This window comes from Canis aureus, chromosome 10, assembly GCF_053574225.1.
Source record: "Canis aureus isolate CA01 chromosome 10, VMU_Caureus_v.1.0, whole genome shotgun sequence".
Lineage (NCBI taxonomy): Eukaryota > Metazoa > Chordata > Mammalia > Carnivora > Canidae > Canis > Canis aureus.
In genome coordinates, this window is record NC_135620.1 from 68,983,895 (window position 1) to 68,998,936 (window position 15,042).

The 15,042-nt window shown below is 35.6% G+C and overlaps 1 protein-coding gene across 3 annotated transcripts in view; it reads left to right on the forward strand.

The window, feature by feature from the left end:
- Window positions 1-15,042, forward strand: part of KIAA1958 (KIAA1958 ortholog) — a 164,817-nt gene that overhangs the window by 130,579 nt on the left and 19,196 nt on the right. For 2 of the 3 annotated variants that reach the window (XR_013388324.1, XM_077912927.1), the window contains exon 3: window positions 12,741-12,913. Coding sequence is in view for 1 of the 3 variants with exons in the window: in XM_077912927.1 (XP_077769053.1) it covers window positions 12,741-12,913 (173 nt within the window). In the remaining 2 variants the exon portion in view is untranslated. Of the gene's footprint in view, window positions 1-12,740; window positions 12,914-15,042 lie in introns of those variants that run through there. The other variant, XM_077912925.1, reaches the window with a different exon arrangement.

Here is a 15,042-nt window from a genome sequence, read left to right on the forward strand (position 1 = left end):
TCCAAAAATCCTATTAATGGAACAGAAGGCTCCACTACAGACTCTATGGGCTCTGCGGCCAATTGTAAGTTATACCAAGCTAAGTAGATGTCAGGTTCCAGACTCCTCATTTTTAGGAAAATCTTTTTGGTCAGATACAATTCCCCATGTGCCATTTGTTGCATTTAGCATATTTGATAATATTCTTTGAGCAGAATAGGAATGGTTATTCAAAATGTTTCCAATTAAGTATTAACTTCAGACATCTTTGTTGTGTCACTAAAAGTTTTTAATAAAGAAAAGCATTAAAACACCAGAAAATACAATGTTCTTTACCACAGTGATTTATCTTGCAGAAATGCAAATGTATTTCTTTCATATCTACAAATAATCCACCAGTCTTTTCTCACAGCTGAATATCGCAAATACAAGCAACAACTGTAGTTTCATATGATAGTATTTTAAATTAAAGTTACTTTATAAATAGTTACAATTTATGTTTTCCTGGTATTTTAAGAAACAAGGAATTCACCTTTAAATTTGATTACAAGTTATACATCTAAGGCATGACTAAATAAATAAATAAAACATGAGAAATTTTATTTCCCCAATAGGGGAAGAACATTAGAATTCAAGTTGAATAATATTTAGCCTACACCTCAGAAAATGTTTTCTTTTACAAAAAGTTTTATTTATTTAATTTTTTCATAATTATATTTTCTAAGAAGATATCAAGTAACTAAAATGTCTAATATGTACGAAATACTTCATGTTGGTGATATAGCCTCTGAAAAGATTATATTAAAAGCAAACATTGAATTGGTGGCAAACATTTTCAGACCCAACTATTGTTTTTTAAAAGAGCATTTTCTTTATTAAAATTTGTAGTGCTTTTAAAATGTTAAGGCAGTAAATATTCATTGTGAAAAATTTGACAAATACTAATAAATATAATAAAAGGAAATAAAAATCACAGGAATTTTACTAGCCATAAAAGCAATTCAACTAATGTTTTGGTGTTTTACTTTACAATTCTTATGCATAGATGTACTTCAAAAATTGTAGTCAAGCTGTATTTACTGTTTTGTACATTTTAAAAAGATCTTTAGCCTTTGAAAGTGTGATTATTATATGGTTACATAATTTTCCATTACATAGCAGTAATACTATGTTTTGTTTTTGGATGGTTTTGTTGGATTGGATTTGTATCCAGTTTTTCACTTCCATAAATTTGCCTTCAAGAATATACTTGAGCGTAGATTTTTGTATGTATCTATGATTAAATGTTTAGCATAAATTTCTACAAGAGAAATTCCTGAGCCAAATAAAAAACATTTATTTTTCCTACATATACATTTCCAAAATCCTAGTCATTTTTATAACTTAAAAAAAATAATATATTCATATTGCAAAGCTTAAAAGTCACACAGAGGTAAATACTAACCAATGTGTCCAAATTTTTTTCTAAACTAGTACAAATTCCCCTGATGCTAGCCACTATTTAGATAGGGACCGTTGTGTGTTTTTGCCAGTCTGATAAATGAAATACATCTTCTTTTGATTATACTATCTTATTATTATTAATGCTTTTGTTATTTGTATTTCTACTATGAATAATTGCCTGTCATATCCTAGGCCCATATTCTAGTGAGTTATCTTTTTCCAATTGATTTAAAGGAGATTTTCATATGCATTTTGTCACTTTATGTGTTATAAGTATTTTCTCCAGGTCTGTTTATTGTTTTTTAAATTTATTCAATGCAGAACTTTTGAATTTTTATGTCATCTGATTTGTTAATCTGTGTTTTTTATAGCTCTGGGTTGTATCATGCTGAGAAAGGCTTTTCTTACTCCCAAAATCATGAAAATTGTCTTCTTTTTGGAAACAGCCTTTTGAAAAAAGATCCATTTGGAAATGTGTTGTGTGTGGTATGACATAGGAATCTAAATTTGCTTGTTTTTGTTTTCTCTAACTCAGTAGCTTATTATCTCAAAGCATTTATTTATTTATTTATTTTCTCAAAGCATTTATTGAAGAGTCCATCCTTTCCCCAGCAATTTGAATTGGAGCCTTTCTTATATACTCAATTTGCATATTTACACAGACCTTTTCTGGACTTTGTTCTGTTGCACTGATATTTCTCTCTTTCTTCTCCAGAACTTACACTTCAAATCATTGCAGTGTTACAGTACATTTATATCTTTCAGGGCAAAACCTCCCAATTATTATTTTCAAAATTGCCTTCCTTTTCTTATGCATTTACTCTCCTAGATAAACTTTAGAATCAACTTGACCAGTAAAACCGAAAAGGGGGGATTTTAATTAGAATTACACCACATTAAAGATTATTTGAAGAAATTACACATTCTTATGATATTGAGCCTTCTCATCCAGGTACCTGGTATAGCTCTTTATATATTAGGTTTTATATATACATTTTTAATTTTAAGAATTTTTTGAGGAGCGCCTGGTGGCTCAGTCAATTAAATATCTGATTCTTGGTTGCAGCTCAGGTCATGATCTCAGGGTCATGAGATCAAGCCCTCCATCAGGTTCTGCACTCAGCTGGAGTCTGCTTAAGATTCTATCTCTCTCGCCCTCTCCCCCTTCCCTTGCTCATGCTCTCTAAATAAATAAATAGATAAATAATCTTATAATTAAAAAAAGAATTTTTTGAAAGTTTTGTTACTGAATTTTACAGATATAAAAGGGCACAAATAATGTACAGTTTGGTTAATTTTTATGAAGAAAGCATATTGCTGAAAACACTACCTAGAGAAAGACATAGAATATTACCCAAACTCCAGAAATTTCCCTCCTGTGCCCTCCCTTAGTTACCTCCCTCAGGCAACCACTTTGTTTTTTCACCAGACAGTCATTTTATCTGTTTTTTAATTACATAAGTGGACTATTTCAACACACTCTATTGTGTCTGGCCTCTTCTGTTTAACATTGTGTTTGTGGGGTTCATCCATATTATTCATGTTAGTTGATTCTAGTAATCCATCTTTTGTCATTATTGTGTAATAATATATTGTATAAACATTTTGCAATTTCATATGCATTCTATTGTTTATGGACATATGGATATTTCCAGTTTGGGGTTTTCTGTTATTAATTATACTTTTGTGAATATTCATGTCACATGCCTTTCAGTAAGTATGTACATGTTTCTGTTGGGTATATATATACCCTGGTGTAAGATTGCTGGATCGTAGAATATTTGTATGTTCAACTTTGTAAGATAATACCAATTAGTTTCCAAAGTGAGTGTGCAAACTGACATTCCTACTGGCTGAGTAGGAGCGTTCTGTGGCTTCACATCCTCACCAATGCTTGATATTTGTAGATTTTGTTTTTATTTTAGACATTTTGGCGGATATATTTTAATTTTTATTTCCTAAAATACTAATAGTATTTCTTATGTTATACAGTACCCATTCAAGTTTGCCCATTTTTAATTGAACTAGCTGCCTTCTAATTGTTTTATTAGATGTATACATTTCAGATATCTTCTCTCACTATGTGGCTTGCCTTTGCACCCTATAAATGGTGCCTTTTAATAAATGCCTTTTTAATCTTAAAGAAATTCATTTTTTATCACATCTTTTACTTTTGAGGTAATAATAATGATTTTCTATTAAAAATGTGCAGCTACCCCAAGGTCATAAAGATGATCTATATTTTCCTCTAGAAGCTTTACTGTTTTACCATTTACATTTAGGTTATGATCCATTTGAAATTGGGGTCTTTTAGTTGTTTGTGGTGTAAGGTAGGCATTCATTTTGCTCATGTTGTGTTAGGGATTTTTGCATCTGTTTATGAGTTGTGTTGGCTTGTAATTTTTTATTGTATTATTCTTGTCATTTTTTTAATAGAAAAGTTATGCTACCCTAAAAAGGAAAATGGGTATTATTCTCTTTTTCTATTTATTAGCAGAGTTTTTAGGTTTGGCATTATTTGTTCCTTAAATGTTAAAAGAATCTGCTAGTGAAATCCATCTGAACCTGAAGGGTATTTTGTGATATTTTATTTGTTTGTTTAAGATTTGTTAAGATTTTGTTTAAGATTTTATTTATTTATTCATGAGAGACACAGAGAGAGAGACAGAGACATAGGCAGAGGGAGAATCAGGCTCCCCAGGGGGAGCCTGATGCAGGACTTGATCCCAGGACCCTGGGATTATGACCCTAGTCAAAGGCAGACACTCAACCACTGAGCCACCCAAGCGTCCCTGTTTTGTGATATTTTAAATTGTAGGTTTGATTTCTTTAATGCATGTAGGACTATTTAAATTTTATACTTGTTCAGTTTTAGTTAAGTTGTGTTTTTTTTAAAGATTTTATTCATTTATTCATGAGAGACACAGAAAGAGAGAGAGAGAGAGAGGCAGAGACACAGGCAGAGGACAGGCCCCATGTAAGGAGCCTGACCTGGGACTTGATCACGGGACTCCAGGATCATGCCCTGGGCCAAAGGCAGGTGCCAAACCTCTGAGCCACCCAGGGATCCCCGAAGTTGTGGCTTTTTTATATGTTTGTCCATTTTATCCAAATTTCCAAGTGTATGCCAAGTGTATTGGCATCAAGTTGTTCATAATATCTTTTTTCTGTATTTTTAATATCTGTAGGATATGTAGTGATAACCCTGGTTTCGTTCTCGATATTGCAATTTCTACCTTCTCTCGTTTTTCTTACCAGTTTATTAATTCTGTTAGTCTTTTCAAATTCATCTTTTTGCCATTACTTTTTTTAGTTGTAAATTTACTATTTCATTGATTTCTGTTTTGTGTATTGTTTCCTTTCTACTTTTTAAAGTATATATGTTGTTCTTTTTCTCATTTCCTGGTACAGTTGATATTCAGCCTTTCTTTCCTGATCTCTGCATTCAACGCTATAATTTTCTCTATAGATACTGCAATATGTGTATCCCACAACTTTGACATGTATATTGTTATTATTCAGTTTGAAATATATTCTAATTCCCATTGGTTTTTTTCCCCCCCTCATCAGGGATTTATTTAGAAGCATATTATTGCTTAATGGCCGAAAGTGACCTTCTTGTAATTGATTTATAATTTTTAATTCTGCTGATGCTCTGAATGATTTAATCCTTTGAAATGTTGAAGTTTGCTTTTATGTCCTCGCATTTCTATTTTGGTAAAAGAGCCATGTGTCTTTGAAAAGAATGTGTCTTGTGCGGTAGTTATACACGCCGTTCTTTGTGTATCAGTTAAGTACAGTTTGATGTTTGCATGTTTCAGTCTTCTACATACGATTTTCTGTATGTGCTTGTTCTGTTGGTTATATAGAAAATGATATATTAAAATCTTAGGGGTAGATTTGCCAGTTTTTAAAATTCTTGCAACTTCTGCTTTTTATATTTTGAGACTTAGATAGAAATTTATGATTGTTCTTTCTGTTGAATTTTAAAACATTTCTCTTTATTTATAGTAATACATCCTTCCTTAAAGTCTGTTTTATCTGATATATAGCTATACCAGTGTTCTTTTCTTTCTTGTTTACATAATGTACCTTTTTTTAATCATCCTTTTGCTTTCAACTTTACCCTATTTATTCCTATGTATAAGGAGCACTTAGCTGAGTTTTGTTTCTTTATCCAGACTAGCATCACTTACCTTTTTTATTTTTAAAGATTTATTTATTTGAAAAAGAGAGAGATCACTAGCAGGGGAAGGGGCAGAGGGAAAGGGAGAGAGAGAGAATCTCAAGCAGACTCTCTGATGAATGTGGAGCCTGACATGGGGCTCAGTCTCATGACCCTGAGATCATGATCTGAGCCAAAAACAGGAGTCAGACACTCAACCAACTGAGCTACCCAGGTGCCCTGACATCACTTATCTTTTAATTGAATATTGATCCTGGAATAATTGGTACATTTAGGTTTAAACCTATAATCCTACATATTTTTGCTTTGTTCCATCTATTCTTTGTGCCTTGTTTTTGATAAGCAAGTCTTTCTTATTCCATTTTCCTCCTCTATCAACTTATACATTCTTTCAATATTCTTGTGGTAGTTACCATGGAGATTAAAATATGCATTCTTGCACTGTTAAAGTCTACTTTAAATTAGTGTTTTCATCATTTTCTGGATAATGCAAAGACCTTTTCAACACTAGCTCCAGTTACCTTCTTTTGTGCTATTGTAATGAATATTAATTCTACATGCATTTAAAGCCCCACCAGACACCATTAGTATTGTTTTAAACAGCTGTGTTCATTTAGATTCACCTACATATTCAGTCTTTCCAGTATTCTTTATTTTTTTGCTCTGTCAATGTGCTTCCATCCTGGATCATTTCCTTTACTTGAAAAACTCCCTTTATTATCACTTAATACTTGACTGCTGATAACAAATACGTTCATTATTTTGTATGACTTCCCCTGTACTTCACCTTTATTTTTGAAGGATGCTTTGCTTCATATGAATTCCACACTCGTAGCAATTTTCTTTCAGCACGTTAAAGATAATCATCTGTCTTCTGGCTTCCATCATATCAGCTGAAAAATCAATTTGTTGTTGCTTCATTGAAGGTAATTTGTATTTTTCCTACAGTTTCTTTTAAGATTTTCTCCTTGTCTTTTATCTACTCAAATTATAACACCTTGCACTGGGCCATCCTCCCAACCACAGATACTTTTCTCACTCTGCCCAAGCTCTGACATCCCATGCTAGGAAGCCCTCCTCCATGGAAGCCCTCATCACACTTCTTGAGCTGTAATACTGGCACCCAGCCACTCCCCGTGCAGTGAAGCCCAACTCACTCCCGTAAGACTCCAGTAGGACTCTGACTTTTCACATAGGGCTTCTTCCCATGTCTCCCACTTCTGTGTGAGTGTCCTCCTTGCACTGCTCAGGCAGTCACCCCACATACCTGGATACCCCTGCATGGGATGTTTTGTTTTCTCCAAGTTCAGGCTTTGTTGCCTCCTGCTGAAACATATTTCTTGCCCCAGTCAGATTCCTATTCCCCTCACTGGGCAGACTTCATGCCTCACTCTAAGCCCCCACAGCTCCTTCAACACACACATACTCCAGGAAAACAGATGCCTACTTTGCTCCACCCTACCAACAACTTTGAAACTGAATAGTTTTGGAAGAAAAGAGGAAAAGCAGAGGAAGGGAAGAAGAGAATGAAGGAAGAGAATTCTATAATTGTCATTTTGTTAATAGATTCTAATGCTCTAGTAAAATTCTCCATCTTTTCCTTATTTCCTTGAACATATTAAAATTATTTTAAAATCCATGTCTGACAACTGCAATAATGCAGATAATTATTTTATCTGATTTTTCTGTTGTTTTTCATTCATTTGGTCTTATAGTATGTCTGTTAACTTGTTATTGATTGCTGGCCACTGTGTATGAAAACTTGTTGAAGATGTTATCCTTCCTCCAGAGAGGATTTAAATTTCTGCAAGCTAGCAAATAGGGTAAGCAGATCACCTTCATCCAAGTGAGACTGTTCTGCAGATCTTCCTTGACTTACAGTGGGGTTATATCTTGATAATCCCATCATAAGTTAAAATGTTTCAGGTAGTAAATGCATTTAATATGCCCAACCTACTGAACATCTCGGGATCTCGGGCTAGCCTATCTTACATGTGCTCAGAATACTGACGTTAGCCTACAGTTGGGCAAAATCGTCTAACACAAAGCCTATTTTATAATAAAGTGTTGAATATCTCACATAGTCTCTTGAATATGGTGCTGAAAATGCAAAGCAGAATAGTCATGTGAACACAGAATGGTTGTGAGTCTATCAGTTGTTTATCCTTATGATCATGAGTCTGGGAATTGCAGCTGGCTACCATTGCCCAGCATCACAGGAGAGCATCCTACCACATATCACTTAGCCCAGGAAAAGCTTAAAATTCAAATTTTGAATTACAATTTCTACTGAATGCCTATCACTTTTGCATCATTATATGGCTGAGAAATCATGAGTCAGGGACCATCTATATTTCCAGTTTCTCTTATTCTTATAGTTAAGCCCTTCCTGGGTCTCAAATGAAAGCCAGGGTTGTTGTTCTTCTCCTTAGAAGGCCCTGGATTACTATTCTTGATTCCTCAGTGCCATGAAGTTTTCTCTTAGTGATATCTCCTTTCTGCTTGGTTTCTCTGTGTCTTGCCTCTTCATATGTAACTCAGGAATCAGCAATTCCAGGAAGGAAAATTGCACGCAGAATGTCGACTCACTTTTCCATAGTTCCCTTCTTCCAGGATCTCTGACTATCAAGTACTGGCTGCTTATTAGTCCTGTACATGAATATTTGTATACTTGTTTCACTGAGATTGCTGTAGACTTCAGGCTGCTTGTTTCTGTTTGGGCTCTGTGATCTGCACTGCAACTCTTCAAATGATTGAAGAGGAACACAGGGATCAATGCAGGACTCACTTCTATGTGTTTCCCTACTCTCCAGGAGTTTTGCTCCTTGAGTCCACTTACTTTTGTTTCCCCATGCATTTAATCTAGCTTTATTTCCAGCAGGAAAGATAGTACAATACCAGCCCCTTCCTTATAGTCCTAAGTCCTCTTGCCATCATTTTTAAGTTTTTAAGTTTTCATTTCTTTTATTAACTTGTTTTTGGATGCTGTGTCTTTCGTGATTGAAAATGTCTTTATTTTGCCCTAGCACTTGAATGATACCTTAAGTAGGTAATAGAATTCTTCATTTTATAGGCTTTTTCCCTTAGAACTCTGAGAAGACAGAGTCATTTTTTAACATGTGGTGTCACAGATGAGAAATCTGATTCTTGTTACTATATTAAAGACTTTTTCCCTCTTACCAGATAAAGATTATTGAATTTTCTTTTTGTTCATAGACCTTGGAAATTTCACCAACATATGTTTATATATATCTTTTATAAGAAAATATGTCTTCTTCAGTATGTATAATTGACAGTTATGAGCCTTACACCCTAAAGATTAAAATCTCTTTGATTAATGAAACTTTTCTCATATTATTTCTTTCACTATTTATTCTATCCTCTCATAATTTTTTCTTTTGAATCCTTACAAGCTAGATTTTGAATCTCCTTCCTCAGTCTTCTCTGCCTCTTAACTTCACCCTTGAAATTTAAAAACTGTTAGGACTTTGCTTGCCCTTCTGAGAAAATTCCTTCCATGTCACTAATTTGTCTTTTAGCCATTTTCATTTTAATACTCAGTTTTTCTATTAAGTATTTTTTAAATGCGTTTTTAAAATCATTTTAAATTTCCAGGGTCTTTCTTGTTTTCCTGAATTTTCCTTTTCCAATGAAAGCTGTTCTTGTTTTAAGGATGCATTATGCTCTCAAGTCTATGAAATGATACATTCATGATCTTTGACTTTTTTCTTTGGTTTTCTGAATTAATTCTATGGGAGAGTACAATGTGAAGTTAGTTGCTCTGCTTGTGTAACTTGGTAACTTCCATGCTCCTGGTTTTCCCCAGGTGCCAAATGATGCTTGGTTTGTGTGCACACACTTTAAAAAAAAAGATTTATTTGTTTATTAGAGAAAGAGGGAGAACAGGTGGAGGAGCAGAGGGAGAGGGGAGAGAGAATCTCAAGCAGATTCCCCGCTGAATGTGGAGCCTGACGCAAGTCTTGATCTCACAACCCTGAGATCACAACCTGAGCTGAAACCAAGAGTCTGACACTTAACCAACTGAGCCACCCAGGCACCCCCTGTGTGCTCACATTTTAAAATGAAAGACTAGATTTGTCATTACTCTAACTTACAGGGATTTCCTTAGATATTATTAAAGACTCTTGTTTGATATATCTGGACAGAGCTCCAGGTATAGTTGAGCAGGGTTTTGCAAGTGGTCTTCACCCAGCTGTAATCAGTGCACATAGAAATATCCACAAATAGGCTTCTTTTCAGGGTATATAAGCTGGAAACAATCTGGGAAGGTGGGACCTCTCAAATGTAGACACAGGAGAAGTGTTATCTGACAGAGGGCATGCATTCAGCCATTTTTTGCTTTTTGCAGCTGTTTTTTGTTTTCCCTTCCCTGTGTCCAGTGGGGCTAGCTAGAATTTCCTGAGGCAATGCCCCTTCTCTCCCTGACTCGAGGGTAGCTTTTCACAGTAATTTCCCTCACTTTTCACACTGTACTTGCCAACACCTATGCTGTAAATGATGTAAGTGCGAACCATGCATTGAGGGCAGAGGAATTGTTCAGATCTAGCCGTCCTTAGAGTGAGTACATGACTCCATGGTCACTCCTGCTCCCATGGCCAGCTTTTCTGAACTTTGAGCTTGCAGTTTGCCTGTCCTCTAATGGAAGAAAAATGCACGTCTTTCTTTAGTAGTCCCCTCTTTCTCCTATATTCACTTCTAAGTCCTCACTTCTGTTTGTTTCTCCATCAGTAGAGTCTCCTAAAAATTTCCTCGGCACCATAGCTCTACAACTTTTACTGACAATTTTTAAAAAGCAATTTATTATGTATATTTAATTTAATATTTAAATAGAATTATGAAAGAACTATATGTGTCAATCATTTCCATGCAATTTCTTTCCCATTATGAAAGCATACAAGCATTCTTTACCTGTTTCTCTGTGTTCTAGGATTTTGTTTTCCATTTTTGGTGTACAGTCTCTGTCCTAGGATAAAAATGAAATTATTTAAGGCCATGTAATTGTTTCATGTAATAATTAAACTTAAATATCCTATTTTGCAGTGTGACTTTTTTCTACTCCTATGCTGTACTGAGACGATGGAGACTGGGCTGTGTTGCAAATAAGTCTTTTGTTGTGATTGTTTAAAAACAAACACAGTGAAACCGTTGCGGTTATGTAAATAAATCAGACTTAGTTCTCCTTACTGGAGGTTAATACAAGTAAATGTTGGGGGCCAGGATATACTTTTCATAAGTGGCTAATATCTAAATTGTATTCCACACTGAAACTTTATTCATGTAGTACATGATTCCTTTGCTGTGAGCATAGAGTCAGTGGGACCCAAGTCCAAACCCTAGCTCTATCACTTGCTAATTCCATGACTTGGGACACAGCCCAGTGCCTGGCACAGAGAGGGCACCTTGGTAAATATTGGATGAGTGATGTATGAAGTTACTAAATGTATGAGGCTCAATTTCCTTATCTGTAAAATAAGTATAACAACACAGTTGCTTAGCAATTACAGATAACTCTTGGCATATAGTAACCATTCAATTAACTAAATTGAATTAGTGATCAATTTTATACTAGAATCCTTTCATTAATATCAAGGAAGTCCCAGAAACAATATGAGTTATCTCAGTTTTATGAGGGTGATGAGAAGAATGGACTCACATGACACAGTCGGATAGCCTTTCTAGCATTGTCTCTCTTTTGCTATAAGCATTTATTAAAGCAGATTATGTGCTTAATGGTTCAACAGCAAACTTAAAGGGTAAAGACACAGTCTTAAGAAGCAATACATACCAACTGGAGATTTTCTGGACACGATTACATCACAGCTTTAAGGAATAATAAAGCAAATATGAGACACATACTGTGGAGAATAAGGGAGCTTGTTTCGCGTGGGGAAGGTTGTATAAAAGTGAGTTTGGAATTGGAAATGGGAAAAAAGACACTATTTGGTACAAAGATCATGGGGAGATTTTTCAGGCAACAGGTGGGGAAGGTTGATGTGGTGTTCTGGGCAAAGTGGATGCTGGGGACAGCAGGAGCTAGTGGTTGGGAGTTCCTCAGTGGGGTCAGTGGGAGGTGAGATGAGTTAGGCAAAGTGGAACCAATTTGCAGATCACCTTGGTAATTGCACCAACTTTCCATTCTGCTATTTCTCAGCCTCTTAATGCCTTATTTGAACATAGAAACATTCCAGAGAGGATCAGGACCATTTGGTAAACTAGAGGTTGGCATTATTTTCATTTTAAAGTGGTCCACCTTATTGTTGTTGGTTTTCTTTTTCCTATCCAAAGACAACAATTTAAACAGTTTAAGCTTGATTTTAGTAGATCACAGAGTAAAAAGAAAGGCCTAATAATTATGGACTTGATTATCTCTTCTGTATCCAACAATTAAAGTGGACACCTTGAGGGAAGACCACTTTTCACCTGACTTGGTTTGGCAATTGCAATTTAAAATCTGTTCCTTCTCCTCTGAGATGATGCGAGCCCCTCTGGCATGTTCTTCCTTCTTTCCCCTAAAATTATTTTCACTTTACCTTCCATTCTGATTCTAAGTGAGCTGATGGGCTGGGAGTTGGGGTTTAAATATCGCTTTGTTCATTTGTGAAAAGAATTAAAGAAATATGCCAGCACCATTTAATACAAGGCTGTCCAGGATGGCAGATAAGGCACTACATTACAGAGAAATGACAGCTCTGCATACACTGGGGGCAACGAGAAAGGATGTGTAACTCATCTTCCCTATTTCCTTCTATTTTTATTGTTGCTGTTGTTCATATGAATGCCTTTTATTTCCAGTGAAAATTTTTGGACAGAACATTCTTTGTTTTTCTGCATTCATTTTTCCCATTCTGTTACTGGAATGCCTGCATTAGCGCATCAGTTGATATATATAGCAAAAATACTGGAATCAAACGCAAGGTTACTGCATTGATTCCATGCTAGAAATATTTTCCCTACTTTATTTCTTCTAATATATGTATACTTGATAGACATTTCATTTTTTAAAGTGTTAGGTCTTAGGAGATTTCTGTTACTTAACATGATCCCAAGATACAATTCTCTAAAGAAGGGAATGGCAAATTATTTTAATGCCTTTTATTGTTTTTGTTTCTAGCCTATTCTACTAAGCTCAACAAATTTCCTGTGTTTAATATTAATGATGACTTGAATGATCTGTGTACCAGTGCAGTAAGCCCAAATACTACCAAAGCCACGCGATATGCCCTGAATGTGTGGCGATATTGGTGTGTGACCAACGGGCTCAAAGATCATACGGACATCACCAAGGTAAGAAACTCCTAAGTTTACTTCTTCTTTCAGCCACCTTCACAGCTTCTAAGTGCTAGGCATTGTGTTAAGCATTATTAGGAACACAGAACAGAGAAAACTTTGAAAGAACATGAAATCAAAAGAAAAATTGTGTTTTAAAGGAGAGTTAGAATTTCAGTAGAATTGGATGAAGACAGGAGTCTTCTAGGCTAAGTGACATGAAGAATAAGATTTGGAGGGATAGATTCACTTGCCTGCAGCAGAGACTTCAGATATAGGAATAGTAGACTATAAAACCAGATGTTGATAAACTAAATGCAAACTAAAATCTTGTGAATACTAGGAAGATGTTGAAGTTTTCTTTTGTTTTTGTTTGTAAAGAAAGACTTTCTCTGAAGGATTATTGCATTGGCATCAGGGAAGGGATTGTCAAAATAGGGAGAATGCTCTGACTATAAGACCTAAAGAGTCAGGGAAGGGGGAAACCACTGAAGTTTCTTTAACAGGAAGGAATATAGTGAAAGAGATATTTGGAAAAATTAATTGGAAGTGATGAACAAAAGTTTATTTAGTATCCTTCATCCTCAATTTCTCCAGTTGTAACATGAACTCTTAAAATGTCTTCCAACTTGAAATGTTTGAAGTTGCTCAATGGAAAGGAAATACTTTTGGACATGTAGAGACAGAACAGAAAGACATATTTTAGGGGTGCCTGGGTGGCTCAGTCAGTTGGGCATCTGCCTTTGACTCAGGTCATGATCCTAGGGTCCTGGGATTGAGCCCCACACTAGCCTCCCTGCTCAGGGGGAGCCTGCTTTCCACTTGTGCTCTCTGTCGCGCTCTCTCTCTCTCTCTCAGATAAATAAATAAAATCTTTAAAAAAAAAAAAAAGAAAGGCATATTTTGATTTGGATATACTGAGTCTAAAGCAGACAGATGTCCAGATGGACATGTCCAGTAAACAGTTGGGAATGTGGGATTTAAAACATGGAAGTAAAAGGGGCATCTGTCTGGCTCAATCAGTAAAGTATGTGACTCTTGATCTCAAGGCCATGAGTTCAAGCTCCACATTGGGCCTACAGCTTATTTAAAAAAAAAATATATATATATATATAGGGATGCCTGGGTGGCTCTGTGGTTGGGTGCCAGCCTTTGGCTCACATTGTGATCCCGGGGTCCAGGATCGAGTCCCGCATCGGGCTCCCTGTGGGGAGCCTGCTTCTCCCTCTATCTGTGTCTTTGCCTCTCTCTCTGTCAGTGTCTCCATGAATAAATAGATAAATCTTTAAAAATTTTAAAAATAAAAATATAAAACAAACAAAAATGGGAGAAATGTTAAAGCTGGAAGCATAGACTTAAATACCTTGCACAAAGAAGTCATAAGTGAAGCTCAAAGCAGGTGACATCTCCAGGTTTGGGTGATGTGTTTAGGGCACCAAAAATAGATGAAATAAGAAATCCAGGTTTCTACTTCTGACAGCATGGTGCTCTAGATACTGTGAGGGGCCTCTCTGTTCTACTTGTGGAAAGGAAGGGAAACATCCATGGCGCGCGCGCGCGCACACACACACACACACACACACACACACACACACAAAAGACAGCTGAAACTGGAGCAGTGAGCAGTAACACAAAGGGCAGGGTTCACCCTGAGGGCATATATTGATAACGTTATTAAAGAAGGGAAGAGACAAATGCACAGAAGAATCCTTGATTTAGTAGAGAACCCTGAAAGGAGCCTAAAGAGGTTCTAGGTTCTAGGTTCTGGCTCCTCACAGAGTCATATGCTAATAATATTTGAAGAGGAACACCCAAAAGGAAGGAACTTAAGTTTTTTGCAGATTAAAATCAACTAAATATGCGCCCATTAAAACACAAATAAAAACAAAAAACAAAACAAAAAAAAAAACAGAAACATGTTCAACCCAAAACACTAGCTGCTCAAGGAAATAGGTCACCATGAATGAGGTTGCATAGACACAACAATCAATACATTTAGACACCAAGGACTTTAGATAGACTAATATTATGAAATATTTATAGAAATGAAAAGAATCATAAAATTGAGCAAGCAACAATATAGTAATCAAAATAATCCAACAGATTTGAAAATAAAGAAAAACTTCCACTTGTGGCCACAGGGACAA